The sequence below is a fragment of the Hypanus sabinus genome, chromosome 9 (genome assembly GCF_030144855.1).
Source record: "Hypanus sabinus isolate sHypSab1 chromosome 9, sHypSab1.hap1, whole genome shotgun sequence".
Classification (NCBI taxonomy): Eukaryota; Metazoa; Chordata; class Chondrichthyes; order Myliobatiformes; family Dasyatidae; genus Hypanus; species Hypanus sabinus.
The window spans coordinates 29891942-29914681 of record NC_082714.1 but is presented as its reverse complement, the minus strand read 5'-3'; the positions used below and the strand labels follow the sequence as shown (position 1 = coordinate 29914681).

General features: G+C 40.0%; 1 protein-coding gene across 3 annotated transcripts in view; it reads left to right on the top strand.

Annotated features, from left to right (window-relative positions):
- The window catches only part of LOC132399226 (transmembrane channel-like protein 7), a 46936-nt gene that overhangs the window by 1407 nt on the left and 22789 nt on the right, over positions 1-22740 (top strand). Inside the window, exons 2-7 of one of the 3 annotated variants that reach the window (XM_059979389.1) lie at positions 3700-3922; positions 4448-4587; positions 9069-9236; positions 11925-12007; positions 15751-15896; positions 16782-16929. In XM_059979389.1, coding sequence (XP_059835372.1) covers positions 3700-3922; positions 4448-4587; positions 9069-9236; positions 11925-12007; positions 15751-15896; positions 16782-16929 — 908 coding nt within the window. Of the gene's footprint in view, positions 1-3699; positions 3923-4447; positions 4588-9068; positions 9237-11924; positions 12008-15750; positions 16000-16781; positions 16930-22740 lie in introns of those variants that run through there. The other 2 variants (XM_059979390.1, XM_059979391.1) reach the window with 2 other exon arrangements.

Here is a 22740-nt window from a genome sequence, read left to right as displayed (position 1 = left end):
CAACTGGAGGCAGTACACACTGCAGGGGATTTGGGATCCTGTTGAGCAGTAACTCAACCATGTAATTCTGAAACCAATAAAAATGTGAAACCTGAACTCACCTTATGGATGACTGATTTGAGATGCTAGAGCTGTTATGTAATCTCTTACACTGTGATGGAGGACATTGTAAAGTGAAGGAATTAATATGAATGTGGAACATCCAGAAGCTGTGCCTTTTGAAACATCCAAGCATGTCAGTCACAGTCCCAAAAGACTCCTGTAAATGACATGCTAGAAGCAGATAGTGACATTTAAGAGCTATTTAAAGGATACACATAGAGAGTCAACTCCCAATAGGGAGATCTGGCCACATGCAGGATGTTAGGTGTAGTTTAGATTGGCATCATGGTGGGCTGTAGGGTCTCTTTCTGCACTCTACAGTTCTGTCCCCATTGATGTCTCCCTGTTCCATGTGTATTCTGTGTCTTTCCTATGGTCAGTATTTCTTCTAAGATGTGTTCTATACAGAGTATTGATTCATCGGCAGTAGGTGGTCAGTTCCAGTAGGTTTTCTTCCCTATGTTTGACCTGATGCGACATCTCTATTGATTTTCATAATGTAGGCCAAAATACAGAAAAATATCAAAATGACCAAATTAAAGATACCATATCTTATGCTCAGAACTTTCAACAAGATAAATGATAAGAGAGGAGAGTTGGGTGTGGTTGATTAGGAATATATTGGAAGGTATGACCGGGAGCATATTATGGTTAGCAGTTTAAAAACTTCATTAATTTCCAAAAGTAATATTCTTTGAAGGGTCAAATGGGAAAATGATTCATTCATGGCTGATAAGAAAAATCAAATCAAGACTGAGGATTGGGAGCATTTTAGAACTCAGCAAAGGAGAACCAAGAAGTTGATCTACATACTACTAAAACTCGTGCTCTCTCTGTCTGTCTATTTGTGACCTCCAATTAGCGCAAACGGTGCAATACAGCAGCAGTATTTTTGGCTAAATCAATTTAAAATGCGCAAACTTACAGAATGCTGGCAAAGTTCAGGGTTATATATTTGTATAAAATTGTTCACTCGCCAAAATCACCTGCCCCGTTTTCACCCAAGAGCCAATCCGACATTATGGAAATTGGGACGTGACACCACAATGCATGCGCATGGCCAGCCTCAACAGCGACACCAACCAGAGCAAAAGGGCAGGGCAGGGCAGCTCTATTTCAAGCGGTCAGAAAATGCTAATCAACTTCACCATCAGTATGTGCAGGATTGGGACAGATCTAACTGCCGCCCATTAATAAGAGATAAATAAATCTTATTGCAATGACGTGCTTCGAGACACCCATAAAACCCTTTGCTGCAGTCAAAGGACAGCGGTCACGTCCATTTAGGAGAGCGCCAACCACATCATCAAGAATAATCAGCATCTTGGAGGCTTTGGTGTTACTGCTTCGTATCTGAGTACAGTGAAAGGTTTCAACGTGACATTGAATCACGTAGAAACAATATCAGGGCAGCTGGAATCCATTGATGCTGGCTAATTATTGTTAGATACGCAAGCAAAAAGACTCGCACATTGGGTACAAATGAAAATGATCAACAAAATATTTTTAGCTCAGTTGAACTATAACGAAGCATCATCACTGTTGTGCAATTAAACACGTTATATTCAATGAAAGTTAATTTCTTGTTTCTTTTAACTCTTATCTGATGCAAATAGTCTAAAATTATATTTGTGTTCAGCTTCAAGATGACGATCATAAACGAAAAATATCTGAGGGGCACCACTTTTAAAAAATTGATGTTGGAGCTGCAGGATAGAAATGGGTTCATGATTGAAAAGCAGATTGCAGTTGGAGCTAGGGACGAAACGTGTAAAAGCTGAACATTTTTTCCAAAAGTTTAAACTGGGAAATGCTCAACTTCTCCAAATATATCATGTGCTAACTTGTCAACCCCGCCCATCCCCACCAGCAGAAAGGGACTGCATCTGCGTTTGGCCCGTCTCCCGACGTGCATTGTGGGAACTGTAGTTCATATGGTTGAGTTGAAACATGAGTTAGAAGGTAAGTAGGGATGGCTGATAGCAGTTCTACGGAGGGAGGGGAAGTTGGGGTGAGTTGTCAGCCGAGTCTCCGATCTGTCAGAGGAAAACTAGAAATGTTGCCATCAGAAGTGTCCATTGTTAAACAAGGAGGAGCTATATTTGCCTTGCTATGCATCTTTCTTCTTTAATAAACTGAGTTTTCCATCTTCAATTTCCAAAGCAAAGCAATACCAATAGCATTCTTGAAAATTTAATGTTCATTCTGGTCACATCAGACTGCACTACTTTTCTCTCAAGGGGTCACCCAGTTGTCTAGTGTATACATAAATCCTAAGGAAACGAAATTTTAATGGAAAACCCATCCAATCTCATTGATGTTGGACTTTTTCCTTTGAATTCATTTTTCACAATTCCACAATCCCTGCTTAGTCACATCAATGACCCATTCAAGGTACATCATCAATCCATGAAATAGTTCTGTGGATGTATAACGAGAACAAGAAATGCTGAAAGTACCTGGCAAGTCACAAAACATTTCTGCAGTGACAAAGTTTTAGCAAGTCTTATGAAAACAGGTTGAGTGAACTCAGCCTTTTCTCCTTGGAGCGACGGAGGATGAGAGGTGACCTGATAGAGGTGTACAAGATGATGAGAAGCATTGATTGTGTGGATAGTCAGTTGGCAAGTGATCAGTCAAATCAGGCGGGAGGGGGGAAGGAGGATGGGAAGGAGGAGATGTAGTGAGAAGTTGGGAGATCAGTAGAAAATGCAAGGCCTGAAGAAGAATGAATCTAAGAGCAGAGAAGTGTGACTATGGGATAAAGGGAAGGAGGAGGGGCACCAGAGAGAGGTGAAAGGCAGTCATGGAGAAGAGAAGGTGAGAGGGGAGCCAGAATGGGGATTGTTATGGATCAGCAGTAAGCTATGTCCTGAACCTGTAAGATGTCTGTACAGTCAATATTGAAGTGCAAATGATCACGTCCTAGTATTTTTATAAAAAGCAAGATAGAAAATGAGAATAGACCAAATAAAAACTTTAAATAAACTGGAAGATCTGTTATAGGCACATAGAGAGGAAAAGCCTAATGAGGGTAAGTCTGGACCTCTTACGGCTGCAGAAGAATTTACAATCAATAATAAGAAAATCACAGTGAAATTAAACTATTTTTGTCTGTTTTTAATGAAGAAGGTACATAAGCCTACTAGATATATGAGAGAATTAAGAATCTTGAGAAAATTAGGAACTGAAGGAAAAAAGTCCAGTTGACCCCCATATTCCTCATTCCCAACCCACTATTCCTGAGTGAATGACAGTTTTATTGACGTTCATTAAGGGTACCAAATTTGTCATATATTTGATGCCTTTTGGTGCAAGTAGAACATGCCACCAGATAAAAACAGGAAAGGTTAATTTTTGAAAAGTATTTTTAAGTTTTTATTGTGCTTGTTTAAATTGGAACCTGTGAGAGGAACATGATTTTTTTTTGCTGATTATTATATGTAGATTTTAAAATGTATGAAAGCTGCTCTATTTTGGAAAGCTGTTTATATTTGGTTAGCAGTTCTATTAAACTTGATGAAAAATTAGATCAAATAGTTTTTCCTCTTCATTTTTGTTTCATCTCACTGAATTCTTTTAAACCTTGATTTGTAGGTTTTAATCTCTCTATCAATCCACTCTTGCATGAACTGCCTAGCTATCAGACTGTGGCAAGAAGATCCCACAGTGTTTCAGCCTCAACCAGACGGAGAAGCACCCTTGGCAGTTACTTCAGCACTTCACTAAAGAGAAGAGAATCATTGGGAGATGCAGTTGAACAACCTGCCAGATCATTGCGAGATTTACCCATTAGTATTCAAGAGAAGAAGAAAGTCAGGTTAGGCAAAAGACTCTACCATGGGTGGAAGGTCATTATTTATGAATATTAATGAAGTCCAAATGGATTAGTGGACATGCATAGATCATTGAAATCTAAAACTAAATCTAAGAATGTAATCTAAAACTGATCATGTATAGTTTATTTTTTTGCATTCGTAAACCTATTGCAGCAGGTTTTATTTTCCATCTGAAAATTTTTGGGTAGTGATTTGTAAATTCAGTAAAAGTGAACTTCCATTACCCAAACATGGAAGTTATCTGCAAAACAATTCCTGATCAACAGGATATCATTGATCATTTTGAACTATAATGGTTAATAAGGGCAATAGGTTTTCTGCAATGTTTCCAGTGAAATTACCACAGTGAAAAGTGCAGCTCTGAGGGCATTCTCAGCATAAATCTCAAAGTAGACGCAGTGCTGAACCTAAGCAAATCCTTAGATAGTCACAATTAGAAATTTGTGTGTATTAACATAGTTATGCTTTTAACTTTATTTTTTTGTTTATATTGGCTGTTTTATTAGAGTTAGACAAGATGAACAAACATATTCGTCAAATCAGAACATTATATTTAAAAATATGAAATGGAGGCGGCTTTCTCAAGGAATCAAGGAGCATATATCTAGCCTTTATCTATGGAGAAAAGATATTCATGATGTAGAAGGTGAGGAAATTGGAATTACCATACAAGTAAGCAATATTCTTAAGTAATTAAAATGTGGATTTGTTTCGGTATACTTTGGTAAGACATTATTTTCTTGTATTATATATCTAAAAATTTCTTTATGTAGTGTTGGATGAGTTTTAGCAGTGCACATGCAGATTAGTTATTTGTTTGGATTGAATTATCTGTGCTGAATTGTGCCATGTCAGAGCTTGGCTTCAAGTCAGGAATACACTTGTGACTCTAATGTGATTTCTGTATCAGACACAGCTGAGAAGATGTCTTTCCTTATGTTGTGCTTCTTTGGACTATTACTCAAGGAATTAGATCACATTGTTTGAACTGTATCTTTGTTGGCAAGCCTCAGGACCACCATAAAGAGCTGTGGTTCCAAAAAGAATTACAAACAAGAGAAAATCTGCAGATGCTGGAAATCCAAGCAACATGTATGAAATGCTGGAGGGACTCAGCAGGCCAGGCAGCATGTATGGAAAAATGTACAGTTAATGTTTCAGGCCAAGACCCTTCAGCAGGACTGGAGAAAAAAAAAGATGAGGAGTAGATTTAAAAGGTGGGCGAGAGGAGAGAGACGCATACAAGGTGGTAGATGAAACCATAAGGGGGAGGGACGAAGTAAGTAGCTGGGAAGTTGATTGGTGAAAGAATTACAGGGCTGGAGAAGGGGGAACCTAATAGGTAAGGGTAGAAAGTCATAGAACCATAAATCCTTCTGAACCTCTCTCCAATTCCTACCTCACTCCTTCAGAATGCTCTGCACTCCACTCTCTCTGCACTAATCTTAACTTCACCATCAAACTTGCAAATAAAGGGGGTGCTGTAGTCTGGCAGACTGACTTCTACCTTGCTAAGGCCCAGCAACAACTCTCAGACACTTCTTCTTACTTACCCCTCGAACAGGATCCCACTAAGGAGCACCAGACTGCTGTCTTCCACACAATCACAGACATTATTAGCTATACCAACCTCATAGTTCCTGCACCCGTACGTGCCGTTTCTACCTCCTACCCAGGATCCACGAACCTTCTTGTCCAGGTAGACCCATTGTCTGAGTTCATTCCTGCCCCACTGAACTCATATCTGCATACCTTGACTTTGTCTTATCCCCCCCTTCAGTCCCTTCCGATCTACATCCGTGACACTTCACACACTTTGGGTCTTCTCAATGATTTTAAGTGCCCTGGCCCCCAGCATCTTATTTTTACTATGGATGTCCAGTCCATGTACACCTCCATCCCCCACCAGGAAGGCCTCAAAGCTCTCCGTTTCTTTCTGGACACCAGACCCAACCAGTTCCCTTCCACCACTACTCTCCTCCGTCTAGTGGAACTTGTCCTCACTCTTAATAATTTCTCCTTTGGCTCCTCTCACTTCCTTCAAACAAAAGATGTAGCCTTGGGCACTCACATGGGTCCCAGCTATGCCTGCCTTTTTGTCAGCTACATGAAACAGTCCATGTTCTAAGCCTGCACTGCTGTCCGCACCCAACTTTTCCTATGCTATGTCAACGACTGCACTGGTGCTGCTTCCTGCACCCATGCCAAGCTCGTCGACTTCATCAACTTTGCTTCCATCTTCCACCCTGCCCTCAAATTTACTTGGTCCATTTCTGACCCCTCCCTCCCCTTTCTCGATCGCACTGTCTCTATCTATGGAGACAGCTTATTTACTGATGTTTATTATAAACCCACGGACTCTCACAGCTATGTGGAATATACCTCTTCCCATCCTGTTACTTGTAAAAAACCCATGCTCTTTCAGTTCTTCCATCTCCACCTCATCTGCTTTCAGCATGAGGCTTTTCATTCTAGAATGAACGAGGTATCTTCCTTTTTCAAAGAAAGGGGCTTCGTTCTCCATTCGTCCCTCCCCACTGATCTCCCTCCTGGCTCTTATCCTTGCAAACAGAACAAGTGCTATACCTGCCCCTACACCTCCTCCCTCAGTACTATTCAGGGCCCCAAACAGTCCTTTGATGTGAGGCATAACTTCATCTGTGAGTCTTTTGGGGTCGTATACTGGGTCTGGTGTTCCTGGTGTGGCCTCCTGTATATTGGTGAGACCCGACGTAGATTGGGAGACTGGTTCGCCAAGCACCCATGCTCCAACAGCCGCAAGAAGCGGGATCTCCCAGTGGCCATCCATTTTAATTCCACTGCCCATCCACATTCCGATATGTCAATCCATGGTCTCCTCTAGTATCGTGATGAGGCCACACACAGGTTGGAGGAACTACACCTGGGTAGCCTCCAACCTGATGGCATGAGCATTGATTTCTTGAACATCTGGTAATGCTCCCTCCCCTTTTCTCTCCTTCACAAGTCCCCATCTCCTTTGCCCTCTCTGGCCTTATATCCTTTGCCTGTCCATTATGTCCCTTTGGTGCTCCTTCCCCCAGTTTCTTTCTTTTACCAATCAACTTCCCAGCTATTTATTTGATCCCTCCTCCTTCCCATTTCAACTGTCATCTTGCGTTTCCCTCTCCCCTCCCCAGCCTTTTAAGTCTAACCTTTATCTTTTTTTCTCCCATCCTGCGGAAAGGTCTTGGCCCAAAATGTTGACTATCCTCTTTTGCATAGCTGCTGCCTGGCTTGCTGAGTTCCTCCAGCATTTTGTGTGTGTTGTTCCAATAAGAATGATCTTTTATTGTTTTCAACAAAACCGTGTTTGAAAGCTATTACTGAGATCATAAATTTGAGAAATTCTGCAAGTGCTGGAAATACTTTTCTTTTTTGATATTTTTATTAATTTCTACATAGAAGAATACAGAGTTCAAGAAATTACATATTATAAAACAAAAAGAAGATATAATAATACCAAATACATTATATTTGAATCACATTAACAAACTCCTTACCCTATATTCATGTAGATTAGATTAATTTGTATGTTGAGATATGAATAATTTTGTGTGTGTGTGTGTGTGTGTGTGTGTGTGTGTGTATCTAAACCCACTACCAAAGCCGAAGCTGATTGGTAAAGAAAAATAGAAAAAAAACACCATATCAGATAGTGAAATATGCTATTAACCAGCATCTGTACTTTAATGGGAAATCAAATGTTTTGAAAATAATTCAAAAACGGTCCCCACAAATTTTGAAAATCTTGGTTAGATTCAGAAATTGATCAACGAATCTTTTCTGAGTTAAAGCATGCCATAACATCCCGTAACCACTGAGCGTGATTAGGCGGAGCAGCATCCTTCCATTTAAGCAAGAGCGCCCACCTAGCCATAAGAAAGATAAAAGCCAGAATATGCAAGTCAGATGTTTTCAAAATGATATCTTTCCCTCCAACAATAACAAATAAGGCAGACAAAGGATTTGGCTTAAAATTTACTTTAAGAAGTACAGAAAAAGTTTGGAATACATCCTTTCAATATTTTACAAGACTTGGGCATGTCCAAAACAATTCTCATTTTTACACCTTTCACAGTAGGGAGATATATCCACATACAAACGAGATAGCTTATCCTTGGTCATATAAGCCCTATGGACCACTTTAAATTGTAGAAGCGAATGACGGGCACATAACGATGAAGTATTAACCAGTTTAAAAATTTCTTTCCAAGTTTCTTCAGAAATTGAAGTCTGTAAATCTTGTTCCCAAAGATTTTTGATTTTGTCTAAAGAATCATTTCTCATTCCCATCAACATAAATATTAGATATTGAACCATAATAAAAAAGTTTCAAATTAAGAATTTCATCTAATAAATTCTTATCAGGACTTTTAGGAAATGTATATAATTGAGATCGCAGGAAGTCTCTAATTTGTAAATATTGAAAAAAGTGGGTTTTTGGTAAACTATATTTAGTTGACAGTTGTTTGAACAAAGAAAGACTTCCTCCAACAAACAGATCCTGGAAGTGTTGGAAATCCAAAGTAACACACACAAAATGTTGGAGGAACTCAGTAGGTCAGGCAGCATCAGTGTTGTTTGGGACCAAAATGCTTCTTCAGGACTAGAAAGGAAAGAGGAAGACACCTGAATAAAAATATGGAGGAGCGGAAGGAGGATAGCTATTACTGAAATAGCAGCTTGTGAAATTGACAGACGTGAATTTGCCTATCTTCTTGAGTGAGATCATTTACTTGGGTGCAACGAAATACAAAAAGCTATGTATTTGTAATTGTCGAAAACACTGAACTTCTAATAATTTCATGAGCACAGAAGTTAACCCTGTGTGCAAAAATCACAAAAGCAAGTAGACAGGTTTAAGGTCATAGGATTTATTTGTAAGATGGGGTTGTATTGTAATGAGAGTTTGAAAGCTTCTGCCAAAATTCTACATCAAATAAAAATTTAAAATCTAGGATTGACAGACTTTTCTTAGTCTAAGCAACGTGAACCAAGTTGGGTAAGTGAATTTTAGTTACAACTGAGTAACAGAAGAGGCTTGATGTTATTTATTCTTATTTCAAATGGTTTACAGTTTTTATTATTTTTCTTTTTGTCTTTCAGGCAAATTTGGCACGGGAATACAATCTTATTTCTCCTTTCTCCGCTTTCTGGTTTTATTGAATTTTGTGATTTTCCTGTTAATGTTTTCTTTTGTTATACTTCCAATGATCATTTCAGCGCAAGGAGTTCTTAACATCACAAGCACCCAAGTTTCCTCTTCTGGCAAAGGTAATTAATGTACATTAAATTTAAGGAATGCAGATTTTATTTTTGGGATCTTAGTATTTGATCATTGTATTTATATGACTCAAATAATGTGATTAATTGTTACATGGTGATGCATATAAATCTTAGAATAGATATATTGAAAGAGATGGCTGTCAGCCAAGCAAGTATATAGTATATATTCCTATCTTCAGATATAGTTAATATAATGCTGGCGTCCCATAGGAAAGTAAACTCGAGTACGATCAGGCAAAGGGATGCTCTTGGGTATTTACCCAATATATATCATGTACTCTTCTATTGTGGACTATGTCTACTGTTATGCTTACTGTATTGCTTATTATACATTGGTAGCAATTCCATAAAGAGCAAGTGGATTACACCAGTTGAAGCTAATTAGCACTGAAAGAATTCATGTCGATGTGCTTAAAGTGAAGGTACTCTTAAGTTTTTTGTCACAGGTTCATCTAAAGCCTTAGTGAGCTTCCTGATAGCTCTGGCTGAATAGGGGTAAGAGTAGCCATTTTAACTCCAAATGCTTTTGTTGATGAGAAGGAGCAAAGTAACTTGAATGGCACTCAGGTTCATTATGGAATGTGAGAGAAAAGTAGTTGCATTTGAGTTCAGTAGAACCAAGTAAACAGGCAGGGCATCAATGCATTGTCATATAATGTTTAATGATCTTGTGTGCATTATCAATATCAATAAAGATATTGACAAATCCAATCTCCTAACATCTGCATTAGTACCTTCACACACAAACAGGGTGTATGAAGCTTATCAGGTAGTAGGAAGCTAAGTGGAATTTATTTAGAAACATAAATAGTGATTCATGATTAGAGTCACAGGTAGGAATATTTAATGAGTAATTTATTTTGACGTTTGCCAAGGGTGATCATTCTGATGAAGTAGCAGTAGAAGCAGAATTGCAGAAGTAGTAGATATGGTCCTATCTTCTTGGTTGCTTTTGCAGAAAGGAGATGGATTTCCTTTTCCTTAATTTGAGGGTTCTTGTAATCACAAATTCATAGACCTCACTCCATCCTCCTGCCACCCCACCAGGGACAGAGTTCCTCTTGTCCTCACCTACCATACTGCCAGCCTCTGTGTCCAGCACATAATACTCCGTAACTTCCATAACCTCCAACGGGCTCCCACCACCAAGCACATCTTTCCCTCCCCTCCACCCCACACTTCCTGCTTTCCACAGGGATCGCTTCCTACGCAACTCCCTTGTCCATTCGTCCCTCCCCACTGCCCACTGTTCTCCCTCCAATCACTTATCCTTGCAAGTGGAATAAGTGCTACACCTGCCCCTACACCTCCTTCCTCACTATCATTCAGGGTCCCAAACAGTCCTTCCAGGTGAGGCAATACTTCCTCTGTGAGTCTGTTGGAGTCATTAGTGTATCTGGTGCTCCCGGTATGGCCTCCTGTATATCAGTGAGACCCAACGTTTGTAGATTGGGAGACTGCTTCACTGAGCACTTATGCTCTGTCCACCAGAAAAAACAGGATCTTCCCATTTTAATTCCACTTCCCATTCCCATTCTGATGCGTCAATCCATGGTCTTCTCTACTGTTGCGATGAGGCTGCACTCAGGTTGGGGGAGCAACTCCTTATATTCCGTCTGTGTGACCTCCAACTTGATGGCAAGAACATCGATTTCTCAAACTTACGGTAAGTTCCCCATTCCCTTTTCCCTCTCACTTTATCACCTTGTCATCCCCTTTTCTTTCTTCCATGGCCTTCTGTCCTATCGTATTAAATTTCTCCTTCACCAGCCCTGTATCTCTTTCACAAGTTAACTTCCCCAGCTCTTTACTTCATCCCTCCCCTCCTGGTTTCACCTATCACCTTATGTTTCTCCCTCCCCTCCCCCCACCTCCTAACTCTGACTCCTTATCTTTTTTTCTCCGGTCCTGCTGAAGGGTCATGGCCCGAAACACTGACTGTACTCTTTTCTATAGTTCCTGCCTGGCCTGCTGAGTTCCTCCAACATTTTGTATGTTTTGCTGGGATTTCCAGCATCTGCAAATTTTCTTTTTTTTTGTCTTTACATCATATTCACAAGTAAAACATAAATTAAACAAATAATGTACCTTTTTTTACAAGAGCTTAATTTTCCATACTGTTGTTTTCCAGCACATTGCAAATAGAATCTGTGCTTGTTGTGTTTTTTCTTGTAGCATTGTTATCCTAGCTCATCAAAGTTTCCTGTTTGTAATGCGGCATTATGGCTTTGACTCCATCTGTCTTTCTGTTTCTTTGTCTTTGTCCATCTGTCTTTCTCTGTATCAATACCTGAAATGTCATGTCTTCTGCAAAAAGGGTTTTCTTGAACCTCTTGACCTTCTATTCAAACCTGACAAATCTGTGAGACATTGAGAATTCCCTCAATTAGTGCCTGTTTGTGTAAAGTTCTTCCTGCAGCAAAAATCAATACTTCCTAGGTGTACATTCGCAGGGTTGTCATGGCTCAATTTGCCAATGTTAAACGAAGATTGAAGAGGTCAACTGATCATTCGGCTTCTTTTCAGATATACGTGCAGAATGCTCACACTTATCATTTGTAAGGTTGCAAAATAAATATTTTGCAATTGTGGTTTGCAAATCAAAATTGAAAGTAGGTTATTATGATTTTTGTTCTTCACTTGAAAATCCTAGATTGTATTTTTTTTATTTTATAGCTGAGGAATGTACCAAGTATGAAGGCTCTAACCCAGGGCTTGTCCTCTTCTATAGTCACGTGATTGATCTTCTTTCAGGAGCAGTAAGTATATTTGGCAATTAATGAAATTTAACAATATCATTCATGTAATTCCTATGAAAGCTTGCATAATTTCATTGCTTACTTCATGAACAAAATTTACAACAAATTATTTTGCTTGAAACTTCAAGTTCAAGTTCAATTGGCATTTAACCATACATTAATTCCCATGAATACAGCCAAACAAAACAGTGTTACTCTGGGACCAAAATGCAAAACACAGTACTAGCATTCACACACAGCACAAGGCACATATAGCAGATATAGCAAGCACATATGATACCAGTAAAGTACAGTCACACAAAAAAATATAATCCAAGACCCTTAGTCCATGAATGTTGCAGCAGTCTGCTTTCAAACAGAATACAGCTTGTCTGCTGCTGAGTGAACACTGGGGGCAGCACCAACTTCAGCTTGCCACCACACCATACTGCCTCCGGCGGAGAGCACTGACTCCAACGCCTCTCTTGACGGCTGTAAACGTGTGACATCATGATTTGAGGCCTGGTCCTCGCTACGACCGAGTCCGTGCAGCTTCTCTGCCATCCACCAACAAATCAGTGAATCAGACTTGCAGCATTTCATATTGATAATGTCCAACAGAGGCTTGCATTCACAGGAAAAGTGACTAAAATGATAACTCACTGTTAAGACTATGCACCATCTTTGTGCACCAACATCTCTCTGACGCACTAAACGCACCTCCTTCAGTTTTTCCGCCAATGAGCAACTTGCTGATGGGATAGACCTGCAGTATTTTAAGTTCTTAATGTCCAGCAGAGACTTGTGATTGTAAAAAACATCTAAAAAAAGTCAATTACACCTTTGGTTGACCCCATTGAAGGTGCCACCAGATGTACCTTTTGGTAATAGCCTGAACTAACATGGCTACATTGGTAGCTGCTTCTGATATTTAGACAGTTATTTGCAGAGAACGGGAGTTTCCCTCTATCTGCATCAGACTTTCCTGTAACTGCATCTTGCTGAGAGAATCGGCGTTCAAGCAATTAAGAAGGAGGGCAATTGTACTGCTACTGCAGAAGATACCCATTTATCCTATCAGAAGAGTACATTGGCTTGGCCTTTCAAATGCAAAAGAGTTTTTAACATTGGATCACCAAGTCTTATTTATTGCTATAAATCCCTTTGCAAAGAAAATTTACTAATTAAAGCAAGATTTTTTTTTAGATTTAACTTATTAGAGATTCAGAAAAATATAGTGAAGTATGACTTCTTTTCTAGTTCTATGAATCCTACCTTTCCTTCTTTGTGCTTTATATCTTTACTATTCTAACATACATTACTTGCTTTTAACTCTGGTTTATAAATTCATTTGTGAAACACAGTTTTTCAGTGCTTTAATGCCGAAAAAGTAACTTTTCCTGAAATGAAACATATCAACAACCATTTTAAGGTAATCTCATACCGCTCTGGAAATTTGACAGTGATCTCCTGGCAGAATCATCCTTGCTTGACAGATTCATTTTTCACAACTGTCATGCATGAAAGTACTTACTTTATTTCCTAAGCAACATTCCTGTTGTAATATTTCAGAGGAGATTGGTTCATATTTCCCTAGGGTAGCTTCATGGGACAGCCGTATTATATGCAGGGCTGAAATGGGACTCAATAGTAGGATCTTATTTAACTTTGATTCTTTGGCCAGCACTGTTGAACCCTCCATCAAGTTGTCAATATTCCTAACATTTTCCATGAGCCTTTAATTTGAATGCTCATCTGAGAGAAGGCCTCTGATGATCAGGATCACTACTAAATTCCTTGGCACAGGATATATGCTGAATATATTGGAGTTTCTAGGCAGGGATATTTCAGTAAGAACTGCTCATTTGATTATGACAAAGCACATTATTAATTACTTTGTTCCCTGTCCTTATTGGTGGGTCCCCACTATTTAATTTGTAATCACTGCAAATCACCATGCAAATGTTCAGCTAGGAAAAGCCTGTGGATAAATGTAAGTGCATTGAACCTATTAGACCATTGACAAAATACAAGTCAGTGATTGCAATGAACACCAAACTGGTAACAATTTTAATAACAACTTATCTTTGCTTGGACGTCATGAAACTACCTTAAAAAATTTAAATGCTTCTCTAATTTACATGCTGGCTGGTGGCGCAGTGACAGACTCTGGAGCGAAGGTTCCTGAGTTCGAATCCAGTCGGGCCACTCCCGGACACGCTTTCCATCCATGCCAGGTTGAGTGTCGAGCTCCCAAATCGGCTTCGTAAAAAAGAACACTGCGCTGTGAGAAGGACGTGGGGGGTTACTCACAGAGTCTTTCCTCCAAGACAACCACTTGAAAAAAAATGTGGTTGCCAAGGTTCTGGCAGAGTATGACACACACAAAAAAATAAAATTTACATGCATTCAGGACCATGTCATTTTTTATAGAAACATAGAAAACCTACAGCACAATACAGCCTTTCGGTCCACAATATTATAATTTATCTCAAATTAAGTATAATTCTCAAAGAACAATCCATGGTTATTCATTTATCTTAGCATAATTTTTTTTGTTTTGGAAACTGATGCAAAAAATTATGATCCGACTTTAAAGGAACTCGTTGCCAAGATCTGGCAACTGATTTGCCAAGAGTTTGACCTATTCCTATGTCAGTTATTGTCTCATCATTATACAAGGACCTTGATACTTAGAAACAGAATACCAAACAGACTGAGCAATTAATCACATGGAAGAATTCTGAGATGGTAAATAAAGTCAAAGTATAATTTTAATTTACTGAAATTTGTGCAAGAATGAAATGAAGGTTATAATGTAGATGAGGTCTTAAGAGTGAAATTTTAAAATATAGTTATTAAGCAAAATTAGAATTTTCTTTTAAACTTATTTTAAAACAACTTAACATATTTGTTAATAAAGGCCCTCTATAAAATACCCATTTTTTAAAAAGTCCACTTAACTTCACCACACCTTCTCCCTCCTCCAAAGAAAGATGATACTCTGTAATCGATTTGACACACTTGGAAAAAGACGAGGTACAATCTGTTCAAAACATACAAAATGCTGGAGGAACTCAGCTGGCCTGGCCTTTTATGTGTGTTGCTTGTATTTCCAGCATCTGCAGATTTTCTTTTGTTTGAGGTACTGACCAGGATACTGACTGACTTTTCTGGTGTACCATTAGAGCATACTCACCAACTGCATCTCTGTGGTATGGCAATTTTCCTGTATCGGACTGCAAAGCACTCCAATGGGTGGTAAAAACTGCCCAGTGGATTATCAGCACCCAAATGCCCACCACTGAGAACATCTACCATAAACACTGCCTGGGCAGGGCAAAAAACATTATCAAGGATGCATCTCACCCTAACCATGGATTTTTTACTCTCCTCCCATCTGGTAGGCGCTAAAGGAGCCTCTGCTCCCGCACCAGCAGGCTCAGGAAGAGCTTCTTCCCTGAGGCTGTGACCCTGCTGAACCTCACATCACAGCGCTAAGCAGTATTGCGCCCATATTGTACTGTCTTAGTACTTTTATATCTGTATGCTGTAGCACTTACTTTTTATTTGCAGTTATTTTGTAAATAACACTATTCTTTTGCACTTCTGGTTAGATGCTAATTGCAGTTCGTTAACTTTGTACTCGGCACAATGACAATAAAGTTGAATCTAATCTAATCTGTTGCACATTTTTTTTGTAATATTCTGCTGAATTAACAATTTGTCATATACTAACAAGTTTTATTTGTTTTTTCCTTTAGGGATTCTTGGAGCAGACCTATCTGTTCTATGGATTTTACGGAACAGATGAGTTGCATTCTAATTATTTTCACTACAATGTACCACTTGCGTATTTCCTTACAACTTTTGCATACATTCTACTGAGTCTTTTTTGGATAGTGAAAAGGTAATTGCTTCTTTTCCAGTTTCAACTTGCTTCAATTCAGTTGAATGAATTCACTTCATTTCAGGTAATTTTTGGTGAACTCTGAAGTCTCTAAGGCTGTGCTGTGAGTAATTCTATTCCTTGAACCAATGCTCGGCTTATTTTAGAAAAAGGGGAAGAAGAACAAATGGGATGATATAAGATTAATTGACAATTGTGAGAAAATTGAATGATTTTGGGACAAATAGGAGAATATTAGATTGATCAATATGTTGGCCTTTATTTTAAGAAGAAGTGTAAAGATGTCATATTGAAGTTATTTTGGGCCTTGGTGAGACCATATCTAGAATGTTGAAGATAAGTGTTAACTCCCCATCTAAAAAACATCATTTATGCAATAGAATTTGTGCATTTAAAGTTCATCAGATTGATTCCTGGGTGAAGATTGTCTTGTGAGGAGAGATTAAGCAAACTAGACCAATGGTCTATAGAGTGTAAATGAATTGGATAAGATCTTATTGAGATGTACAACATTCTTATGGGGCTTGGCTGCTGGATGCCCTGATAATCTTAACGTTGGGTGGAGTAGAATCAAAGATTACAGTCTGAAATTAAAGGATTGGCTATTCAGGGCTGACGTAGAAAGAAGTTCCTTCAGAAATCATTATCCAAGAGGGTCTGATGGCTTAATTATTGAGTATAATCAGAGTGATTGTTGTTTTTATGGATATTAAGAAAACCAGGAAGTGTAGGATTAGTGTTGAAAGGTAAAAGTTCACATGTGATACTAGAATAGTGGAGCAGAGAGGAGAGGGCGAATTAATTGCTTCTGATTTTATTTCTTATTTTTGCATCCTATTCTTGTTACTGCTATCACAATTTTTTTTTCTTATGTTAATCCTTCAGGGCAGTGGAAGGTTTCAAACAAAGCTTTATCAGATCAGAAGACCGATTTCAGAGTTTTTGTAATAAGATATTTGCAGGTTGGGACTTTTGTATCACAGATGAACACGCTGCAGCGATGAAACATAGCAGTCTTCAGTATGAACTGAAGGTAAGATTTTTTTAGATCTCTTCTGGAATTGAAAACTCCAATTTCTAATGTTGCTATTGTCAAAAAGAGTACAGGGTATGGTATTGTGTAATACAAAGTTGCAAAATCTCAGTTGGGACCCTGTTTAAATTGTTTGACCTGGAAAACTGCATTCAATCTTCAGGTAACTGAGGATAGAAGATTCCCAGTTTTTACAGTTATCAAGTTGTCATTGGTAATCAACAAGTATTTAATTTGACCTCAGTGAAAGTCATGATAAAAGAACATGCTTATTTCCTGATTAAAAATTAGTTTATGTAGTTCAGTTTACAGGAACATCAATAATATAGAATCATATACAAGAAGAAGGGTGCTATCAAAAACCAAAAGGAAAGCTGGAGAAAGTCAAGACATTAAAAACTTTTCTACGTATATTTTCAATTTATAGCATTTGTGGACTGATAACATTAGTAGATCAGTTATTACTAAATTGGAGGGAAATGGGTCAAACAGGCAAAAGTGATGAATTCAGATAGACACGTTAGTTGGCATTGACAAGTTGGCCCAAAAGCTTCCTTCTGTCCTCTATAACTATATAGCTTTATCAGTTGTACATATTTTAATGATTACAGGCTTCTTACTTTTAAATCATGTTACAGAAAAGCAGTCAACGTTATTGAGAGTTCTATTGTTCACAATTTAAAGATCCCAGATTCATCCATAATTTAATAGGTGAACTTGGGACAAGGGATAGTCTTCATTGAGAGAAAGATTTCAAATCTCTGCATCAGTGGGAACTAACCATTTTCCACCCTTTCAGACCAATTGAGTATGATTTTCTTGCATGGTTCATAATTCCCAGTTGTGTCAAGATCCTTACTCTATTACTAGGGTGTCAACTCTCTCAATACAAATCCAAACTGATACTGCAGACCCAATTGCAAACTTGTTTGCACACACTAGAGTTATTTTTATGCTTGTTTGTGCAATTCTGGCTGTTTCGTGACACAGTTCACGGTATTTAGGAGAATATGTTGTGATGACTAACCGGAATGCCTTTCAGCCAAGGCTTATTTTAAAGTGTACGTACACAATGCTGAAAGAACTCAGCAGGTCAGGCAGCATCTGTGAGAAAAGAGTAGCCAACATTTCGGGCCGAGACCCTTCGTCCGGAATGGGGGGGGGGGGGAAGAGAGGGCTGAAGCCCAGTAATAGAGATAGGGGAGGGGGAAGGGCTAGAGGCGCCAGGTGGAAAACCGATCAGAGGAAAGATAAAGGGGGGAGAGGGAGGGGATAAGCATGAAAGAACTGTAGAGATAAAGGAGCAGAAAGTTGAAAGGGGAGAGAGGCAGAGAGGGACCTGGGATAGGGGGAGGGGGAGGGAATTACCGGAAATTGGAGAATTCAATGTTCATACCACTAGGCTGGAGGCTACCCAGACGGTAGATGAGGTGTTGCTCCTCCAACCTGAGTTTGGCCTCATCATGGCAGTAGCGAAGGCCATGTATGGACATATCTAGATGGGAATGAGAGGCAGAGTTGAAGTGGGTGGCAACCGGGAGGTCCTGTCTATTGTGACAGATGGAGCGTAGGTGCTCGACGAAGCGGTCCCCCAATCTGCGTCGGGTCTTGCCAATGTAGAGGAGGCCACACCGGGAGCACTGGATGCAATAGACAACTCCAGCAGACTCGCAGGTGAAGTGTTGCCTCACCTGGAAGGACTGTCTGGGGTCTGGAATGGTGGTAAGGGGGGAGGTGTGGGGACAGGTGTAGCATTTACACTTACAGGGAGTTCTGTGGGGAGGGACGTGTGGACCAGGTAGTCGTGGAGGGAAGGGAAAGATGTGCTGGGTGGTGGGGTCCTGTTGAAGGTGGTGGAAGTTGCGGAGGATAATGTGTTGGATCCGGAGGCTGGTGGGGTGGTAGGTGAGGACAAGGGGAACCTTGTCCCTGTTGTGGTGACGGGAGGATGGGTTAAGGGCTGAAGTGCGGGAAGTGGAGGAGATGCGGGTGAGGGCATATTTGATGATGCCAGAAGGGAAACCACGATCCTGAAAGAAAGAGGACATTTGAGAAGTCCTGGAATGGAAAGCCTCATCCTGGGAGCAGATGGGAATAGGGAATGGCATTTCTGCATTGGGTAGGGTGGGAAGAGGTATAGTCAAGATAGTTATGGGAGTCAGTGGGTTTGTAGAAGATGTCAGAAGATAGTCTGTCTCCGGAGATGGAGACCAAGAGATCAAGAAAGGGGAGGGAAGAGTCCGAGATGGACCAAGTGAATTTAAGGGCTGGGTGAAAGTTAGAAACAAAGTTGATTAAATTGACGAGCTCAGCATGGGTGCAGGAAGCAGCACCAACGTAGCCATCAATGTAGCGGAGGAAAAGTTGGGGAGTGGTGCCAGTATAGATTTGGAGCATAGACTTCCACATAACCCACAAAGAGGCAGGCATAGCTGAGGCCCATGCGAGTGCCCATGGCTACGCCCTTGATCTGGAGAAAGTGGGAAGAACCAAAGGAGAAGTTGTTGAGAGTTCGAACAAGCTCCACCAACCGGAGGAGTGTGGTGGTGCTGGGGAACTGGTGGGGTCTGTTATCCAAAAAGTAGCGGAGGGCTTTGAGGCCTTCTTGATGGGGGATGGAGGTGTATAAGGATTGAACATCCATGGTAAAAATGAAGCTGTCGGGGCCGGGGAATTGGAAGTTATTGAAGAGGTGAAGGGCATGGGATGTATCCAGGATGTAGGTGTGTAGAGTCTGAACTATGGGGGATAAAATGGAGTCCAAGTAGGCAGACACAAGTTCGGTGGGGCAGGAGCAGGCTGAAACTATGGGTCTGCCGGAACAGTCAGGCTTGTGGATCTTGGGGAGGAGGTAAAACGGAGCTGTGCGGGGTGTGGGAATTATGAGTTTTTTGGCTGAGGGAGGAAGGTGTCCGGAGTTGATGAGGGTGGAGTTGGTGCGGGAGACAGTGGATTGATGTTTTTTGGTGGGGTCCTGTGCCAGGGGTAAGTACGAGGAAGTGTCGGAGAGCTGCTGTTTGGCCTCAGTGAGGTAGAGGTCCGTCCGCCAGACTACTACAGCACCACCTTTGTCTGCAGGTTTGATTGGTGAGGTTGGGATTAGTGCAGAGAGAGTGGAGGGCAGTGCGATCAGAGGGAGTGAAGTTAGAATAGGAGAGAGGGGTGGTGAAGTTGAGATGGTTGATGTCTCGGCGACAGTTAGAGATGAAAAGGTCGAGAGCAGGTAGAAGGCCCGATGGGGGTGTCCAGGAGGAGGAGGAGCGTAGAAGCTCGGAGAATGGATCATCACTGGGGGAGGGGGGGAAATCCTTGTTGAAGTTGTAGGCTCGGAGACATAGGCGGCGGAAGAAGATATCAGCATCATGGCGGACACAGAACTCACTGAGGTGGGGGCGGAGGGGGACAAAAGTGAGGCCCTTACTGAGGACAGTGTTCTGCCTCAGATAGGAGAAGGTCAAGGGGGATGGTGAAGACACGGCAAGGGTTGGGACTGGGGTTAAGGGAGGGTAAGGAGTGGGAAGTCTCGGGGGAGGAGGGGTGTTGGGATGTTCAGGGAGAGCGGGCAGAGGGGAGGATGAGGGATTGGAGGGATGGAGAGGGGATGAGTGATGAAGGGAAGGCTGGGAGTCACAACGAGAATAGGAGGTAGCAGGGGAATAGGACGGGCGGCAGGACCCCATGGCAGCACCGACAGTCCCGGCCATAGGAGCCGGACCCAGAGCTGTGGCCTCTCGAGCTTATAGCCCGCAGGGCTATAATTTATTTTAAAGTGAATGTGTTCTACTTTGACTAAGTAGACTTTTCACCAATGCAACTCTACTATTAAATTCTGGAGGACTGGCCAAACCAAACTAAGTTTAAATGGATAAATCAAACAATTCACACATCAGTAATAATAAATAAGGTGAAAAAAAAATCGCATGTAGCGATGCAATAGAATATCCAATGACTGAAGCATTTCTAGAAATGAAGTATTACTTAAAGTGTGTACAGATCAATCATTCTAGGTGGGAAGATGTAATTGGTGACAGCAGTCGCAGAATGCAGACCATTCCATGCACTTACTTTCTTTTTTACTTCTCAATGTTTCCTTGCTATATTGTCACTCCCATCATCTGAGAAGATGGTCTGATGATTATAGCAGACTTCAATTTGTTCAGTAACTTAATATTATTACTAAAGTTCAGTTGGATGTCTTCTCCAATGTTTTATCCATGATTTTAATATATCGTTCATTTATAGTGCCCCGTATCATTGTTCCCACTGTAATATCTCTGATATTTCACTCCTGATGTTGGGTAACCTATCCTTTTGGAAAGGAATTATTTAGGAAGACTATTTAAATTAATCAACAATTTGATGTTGTGTAGGTATTTGCTGCTACACCAGTGTTACAAAGTTTTCATTTGCAAGTTAAAGATATAACCTCTTCACTTAACCTACTAAAAAAAAAAGTACAATTAAAATTGCAGAACAGTACATCAGTTAAAGGCAACATATTCCCCCAACTGATTCCTCCCACCCTTGGGAGGGGCGGGAGTAGGAACAACAGGTTCTTTAGCATACTCTCCTAAGTTGTTGTCTTCATCGATGTTCTATATTTCACCACAAGCTATAATCTCTAGCTCATTACTTACATCATTTTAGTATATCCTTCTCAGTGCTGATTGAATGAAATTGATCAATTATATGCAGATGCTGGGTATGTGTAGAAATTGGCACTCTGGTTTTCTTCAGTGGTAAGAAGTAATGATTCATTAATTTTAGCAGGAGGTACTCAAGCAAATTATTTTTAAGAAGTATTTGCTCTGAATACTAATCAGCCTGCTTAAACATTATAACCTTTTAACATTAAACAGAGCAGTTTATTTCCCTATCTGAAACTAAATGCTTTTGTTCACTGGGTTCATTTCTAAATCACCCTTGTTAAACCTTCTTAGGGGTCACATAACTTTTTCATGTTTTGTTATGATGCTTTAGTACTTTTTGTCTGGCTGTGACATTTCATCCTGATGGTGGCTAACTTATACTTTTATAATGAAAGTATTTTGGAAGGCCACTTAAATTAATAAAAAGTCTGAATTTGTGAAGGTGTCTGCTGGCATCCCAGTGTTATCCTTGCAGGCTATATAGATGCAACCTCTTCACTTTTCACACAAAAGCTCAGAGATGAAGCATCATTGAATGGTGATAGATTGTCGCCTGATTGCAGTGTGCTTTAGAGTTGTATCCATAATGGCTGTCTCATTTAAATCTCCATTTAGGTTGGTGTGAAGGTAGGTAAGGTTTCTAGCATTATTTCAGATCTAATCTTGGCTAGCCTAATGAAATAATTGAAATCTTTTCAAGCCGATTGCTGTTTGAGGGCATTAAGTGTTATGAAATGTTCATCATCCATATCATCTACCAGTTACTTCTGTGTTTGAAAATAAATCATGTTTATTTTTGCCCATATTTCTAAAAATTTGCAATCATTAAACTTTTAGTAATCTGACTGTACATACTATAAGTCATGGTACTCTTTCCTCTTTTAATACCCTTTATACTTCTGTGCATTTATCCTCTTGATAACACACTTATGGGCTGTATATTGAAGGATAAATAAATTTGCTACTTTCACTCAATAGTGGGGTCACTGCTGGGACATAATTCTGCTTTTAACTGACTCTTATATTAAATAAACTTGAGATTCTGCAGCTGCTGGAAATTATATTAAATTCTTTCATTGCTGATACCCCTTTCACTTTTCTATGGCAATTGAAAATGAACAAAAATCATTGGATTGATTTTTTTTAAGCAGTAGCTGAAATC